This window comes from Procambarus clarkii, chromosome 11, assembly GCF_040958095.1.
Source record: "Procambarus clarkii isolate CNS0578487 chromosome 11, FALCON_Pclarkii_2.0, whole genome shotgun sequence".
NCBI classification, from domain to species: Eukaryota; Metazoa; Arthropoda; class Malacostraca; order Decapoda; family Cambaridae; genus Procambarus; species Procambarus clarkii.
This window is the reverse complement of record NC_091160.1, coordinates 5,388,160-5,394,159: the sequence shown is the minus strand read 5'-3', so window position 1 is coordinate 5,394,159 and position 6,000 is coordinate 5,388,160. Positions and strand designations below refer to the sequence as shown.

The 6,000-nt window shown below is 42.7% G+C and overlaps 1 protein-coding gene across 1 annotated transcript in view; it reads right to left on the bottom strand.

Moving 5' to 3' along the window:
- Window positions 1-430: 430 nt before the first annotated feature.
- Window positions 431-6,000, bottom strand: part of LOC123758393 (uncharacterized) — an 89,213-nt gene continuing 83,643 nt past the window's right edge. Inside the window, exons 2-3 of the mRNA XM_045742749.2 lie at window positions 2,698-2,853; window positions 431-721 (exon numbers count right to left, since the gene is read on the bottom strand). Of these exons, the coding sequence (XP_045598705.2) occupies window positions 502-721; window positions 2,698-2,813 (336 nt within the window). The 5' untranslated portion in view covers window positions 2,814-2,853 and the 3' untranslated portion in view covers window positions 431-501. The remainder of the gene's footprint in view (window positions 722-2,697; window positions 2,854-6,000) is intronic.

Below are 6,000 nucleotides of genomic sequence, written 5' to 3'. Positions count from 1 at the left end.
CCGGGCCTGCAAAGGCGGCAAATGCTTGTCGATGCACTTAAGGGCGTTGTCCCAATCAGTGCTCCTCTTTTAAAACAGTCCTATGGTATTGTACACTCTCACGCCGGTTCAAAGTCTTCTCCATCTTGCACCATCCCAGACTCAAACCTTCCTCTGAAAGCAGCTCCCTCACCGGAAACCCTGCCAGTTGGTGGTCCAATGATCCTAAATGACAACCTAGGTTGATCTCCTTCACAAGTACAACACCCAGAGCAGGCATGAGGCGGGGGGGAGGGGGCCCCAAGCCATCCCCAGCAGCTCCAGGCGGCCACAAACTTGCACCTTTATGTAGCAAATAATCAACTTTTGTATTGAAATACTTACTACCACTATACTTAGTTGCTAATAAAGTATGAAGAAAACAGACTTTCTAGGTTATTAACAAGAAAAATTTATGATCCCTTTATTCTTACACGACTAGTGTACAAGTGTGCTAACATTCACAAAACCATTAAAGATAATTCAGATATTCATCTTGGCAATCACTTCCATCTTGTCGAGAGCAGCAGTGAAGGCGTCAAAAGCCGCAGCAACATGCGACTCGAGGCCAGTCCCAACTTCACGCCGCCGCCTCACTGATCTCTCACCAAAGGCATGGTCGAAGAACTTTATGACTGGTTTTCTAGTGGGGTCGAACAACGACACGAAAAGCAGCACACCACCGAGTAGGAAGCCAGCCACACTAAAACAATCAGGGGGATGAGTAAATTAACACATCAGCAAAGCTACATTGCTTAAAATGTTCTTACACTAAAATGGTAATAATTATATCAAAAGTGTGGACGATAGTCACTTTGAACTGTTTTATAAGATAAATATGAGCATGGCAGTAGTTTAAGGCTGTGTGTAAACAATAGGAACACATTTAGCCTGGGAAAGGGGGAAGGGGATTGATTGTAAAACATCCAAACGTACTTCACTTTTGAAGTTTGTCTAGAATCTAGATCACACTAATCTGTGCATTATACATAGGGTGTATGATTTTGTAGTCAAATTAAAAATTTGTACAGAGTTGCCAATAGTGTACGGCATTTCGGCCAAACCTAAAAAGATTACTTGATAAGTTACCAAAATATTATTCCTCAAACGTAACTAGAAATTTAACAATTTGAACTCTTGATAATGCTGAAGTAGACTACTACTTTTAGACATCATAGCTTTAAGTGAACTATCCAAGTGACAATGTTTAAGTGACCACGATAAAGTCAAAACCTGAAGCCCGATTAAGTGACCACAATAAAGTCAAAACATGCCCGAAAAACATGCCTAAATTTCTTTCCCGAAATGATATTCGTATTAGTAGCTTTAGGAATTTTATGCACAAGCTCTTTCTATATATCCTACATTATGATTGTAACATGTATGTACTTTTTCCTGAATAAAAAAACATTTAATTTAAAACGTATGAACACGCTGGCTTCCTGTCCCGACAATGAATTATTATTATTATTAGTAGTAGTAGTAGTAGTAGTAGTAAAGGCAAAGTATGGGTGTTATTTGATACACAAGACTGATTCGACGAAGCTAGTTTCCCCCTTAGTTTAAAAATATATATATTGTTAGGCTAGGATGTATTCACTTCGGTTGCATTAGTATGTTGGTCCAGGTTTTGCTTATTAAACCACAATTGGGAGGCAATTCCACAATATTGGATTCTTTAATTTTTGTTTTGGATAAGTTACGAAATTTCAGGTGCTTTGAGTGACTAGTTCCATTTCACCCCTTTAAGTAGCATTTCAGTTTGTAATTAAAAACTTTTAAAGTAGACTGCAGAAACGTTATTGATCTTAAAGACAGCTATTTATACCCACTCTTAATAAAGAGCAAAGTTCTAATTTTTCAGAGTGCGTCAATTAAATAGCCTATGAAGTTATACTATTACAAGCTTGGTTCTGCTCAACCCTTTACGATGCCTTAACCCTATTCTTCTACAATACTGTGTAGGCTCTAACAGCTCTGAGTAGCTATTAGAGAGTAGGCTCTAGCAATCATCGTTAATGTCATCTGCAGTTTATTCATTCCTACAAACATTGTTGGCAGACAAACTAAAGCATAATTGAAGCCTTTCACAGCCTAAATGGAATGAAGATTCCATCACTTACACTAATATAGACCACCAAAGGTCAACGGTATAAAATTGCAAATTTATACAAATTAAGGAAAATTATCAAATTTTAACAAATTAAAAATCTACCAACAATTTTTGTACCCGTGTAGACGGTCAGTACTTTAAATGACTGTACATTGATAAGCAAATTACCAGAAAATTTTAACCTTCAATCACTGTGGCACAAATTGCTTCGCAATAACTTGCGATCCTCGTCTCCAATCTTTCAGAACTTCTGCTTTATATAATTTTTTATCTGCTTGTTATAGCAAGGGAAAATTTTAATGCTTTAACTTATTCAATATACTGTACTGACCAGCCACAAATTGCAGGGCATTGATGCTCTGCTTCATTTACATTAATTATCCTGCCGGGAGTCAAGATTTAAAGCTGACTGCCTAATATAAAAGCTTAGCTTGGAATGTTACAAAATCTGCGTATTTACCAGATATTTCTAAAATAATTTAACTTGGAAACTAGGTTATAATTAAACCTAGAAACAAACTTTAATACGAGTTTCTCAGAGCCGAACAGTTAAAAAAACTGCTTACCTGTAGACGACGTTGCCGACTGTGGAGTCTGATCTAGCCAAGGGGACGTCTGTCCGCAACCTTTCCAACTCTACCTTCGTCTTGTTTGCTCCGTGCTCGTCAAGAGGAACACCCATACCCTAGGCAACCTCAATCACCATCACCATTAGTAGTACACTGAAAAAAATATTACCTTTTGAAGTTACAGCTCAAACTAATCTACACACAAATTATTCAGGTATTTTGAATCTTATTAAACCCCTGTATATTCTTTACAGGTTTTAAATAATCATTAATTATTATTTCAGGGCAACACCTGGTGGGTTTGATGCTCCCTGGATACTAGTCTGGGAGATGTTGAAATGAAAATTAAGAACTAATGCAGACTAACGTCCGCATTTTCAGCCACATACTAAGAATTATAAATTGAGTAATTGCTGCGCAGAATAAAGGGTTTTGAATCTCCTTGGTATGGGTATCACACAAATATAACCCATAATAATGACAGACATTGCAGCCAAATTAGCTTTTAACAAGATCATGTTGAATTAGACCTAGGTATCCCCATCTCGTCAAAACTATATTGTTCCAAACACACTGATCTGATTGGGGAGAAATTCCCGACTCCCAATGACCTGAAAGCACCAGTATAAAAAGCTTTGATTTGTTCAGATCTGAAACCTATGTTTATGGGCAGCACAAAACGTCCAGACTGTGCTATATTGGTTGCCAGGATCAGGTTAAGTTACCGTTACCTGTGGCAGTCATGACGGGATAACCACGCGTCTCCTCTGGTCCATACTGCTCAGGGTTGCTAAAATGTTCTATCTGCGGTTGGCTAGCCGCTCCCTGCCACGTCCTTACCGGGCGTGTAAAATGGTGCCGATCCCTAAGATTTTTAGGCCAGGAAACATTTATCCCCCCCCCCACCCACCTCACACTATTGCCCCATTATGATGTCTTCTACGATAGTGCGGCCGTTTCATTAGATCGTAAACGGCCGAATTTCTCAAGCTATCAGGATCGACGAGAGGTAGAAGGCGTTCATTCTTGTGGATGGATGCGCTGAAAACCTGGCGATCCTAGATCTTCTGGCTGAGGTCCAAGTGCTGAAACATCCTGTGCACCTTGACATTGAGAAGGCTTTCGACAGCGTCCCTCATGCAGCCATCGATCGGCCCATGGATCGCAAGGAAATCATAGCCCGACATAATATAATCCCTAAGGGATGGCGCCTCGACAGTCTTAACCAGTCAAAAGGAGAAATCTAAGGTAATCCCTGTGACTAGGGGAGTCAAACAGGGATTGTCCCTTGCCTTTCTTTTCAATTTGGCGATTGATGAGGTAGTTGCCAATACGTAGAAACTGGGCCTGGGGATTCGTCTGGGGGGAGTAAAAGGTGTCAGTACTAGCATTTGCAGACGAGCTGGTCGTGGCGGCGGAGACGCTGGCCGGCCTTCAAGTATTGATAGATGTGATAAATTGAGTGGCGCTGTCTTGAGGGTCAACGCAGGAAACTGCCGATCACCGAGCCTACAGATTGATGGCAAATGCAAGAAATGGTATCTCTTTGCAAACGAGGTTCCATGTCGAGGGCGCAGCCAAGGACTATTTGTATCACTGACGAGTACAAGTACCTTGGTATTCTCGTTGGTGACGGTGGCAGGGGCATCATTGGTTCTTCTTCTTGTTGATAGTAGGTGCAGTTTGCATGAAGGGTTTGTTCTCCTGATGACTGCACCAGTACTGATGTTGTTGGACGCGTTTATGTTGTAGATGATCGGAGCTACCAAGGTGCTTGTTGCGTTGTGCTGTAGATAGAGGAACGGTGATTAAAACAGAGGTGTGTGTTGTAGGGAGACTTGCCGCACCGTAGGGCGGTGTGTGGTGTTTATGGCGTCAGCTGATCCTTTTTTTGGTGCTGCGACGAGGCAGTTGTTTTCTGTGTTTAGCTGTTGGTGGCGCCAGGTATAAATGTGACGCGGGTCAGATGTGACCCAATTTGTTGGTCGACTGCAGATATTTAGCCAGTGCTTTGACTATTTGGTATTTTTCATGTAACGAGCGGTCACCACCACCTAATGGTGGTGATGGTGCTCGATGGTGAAGGGTATTTTAAGTGCGATAAAGACTTGTTTGAAATTTACTCTGGCACTATGATGTCGGAAGCAGTGAAGGAGATAGTGTTCGACTGTTTCAGGCACCTGACAGTGAGTACAGAGTTCATTGATGTCTGTTCTGTACTTAGAGCTGTGTGCTGCTAGTTTGGTGTGTCCCAGCCTTAATCTGGTCATCGTTACATCAATTTCTCTGCTTTTATATCGGACATGTTTCCAAGTTTCCCATTTCTTTTTAATGGACCCATAGTGCAGAGTTCACTGAGGAGGGTCTTATTATCACGCAGGCCCCCCTCAAACCTCCGAGGTTATATGTGCTGAAAAACCACCTCGTTCCTAAACCACCACCGTATTATTCTGGGCGTGGTGTACAAAACTGAGCTAGCGAGAATCGACCGGAGGATGAGGCAAGCTATCCGTAGTTGGCTCCGTTCACTTCACGACAATAATAGGCTTCCATCAGTCTCGGGAGAATATGGAGTTGCACTCTGGTGTCGGCCTGGTCTGGCGTTGCCTCACCAGGGGGCAAAACCATGGAAGGTTGATTCGGGGGAGAAGCTATTACCCAGGCAGCAGGTCCCCCCCCCCTCTCCACGGTGCTGAAAGTCTTCAATGGAAAGACATGCGCCAATACGATTGGTTCCAACGCCGTCGCAGGAACCGAGAGTTCCAGGGTTAGGTTAGGTTCTGTAGGTTAGGTTTTTCACCCTTGAAGTTGGTGAAAAAGGCCACAAGGACCTCCAACCCCGGAGACCGCCGTAAACGTGGCCGGAGAAGAACCACCCCATCAAGGGTATGAACGACCCCAGCCTCTTGAAGCAGAGCCTGGGCCGCACGACCCTCGGGAGGTGGACGTCCCGGTCCTGCACCTACGTGTTCCAGATAAAGATCGTCACAGCCCTCTTTCACCCGAGGCCTGCCTCTTTCAAGACCAAGAAGTGATAATTATTAAATATTTATATTATAATAATAATTATAATGGCTCCATTCACTGCACCACAATACAATAATATACAGGATAAGACACCCATTAGGTCGAGCCTTGAAGTGCGAACAGTAGAAGAGAAGTCGGCAAGAGGAAATGCTGAAGTTGTAAAGAAAGTGCCAGGGCTTGATCCAGCTGTGTGTCTTAAGTCTATGCTGAAACAACCCCACAACTGGCAAGGCTTCAAGGGTCAGGAAGAGCGGCAGTGGTGGTGCTTCATTC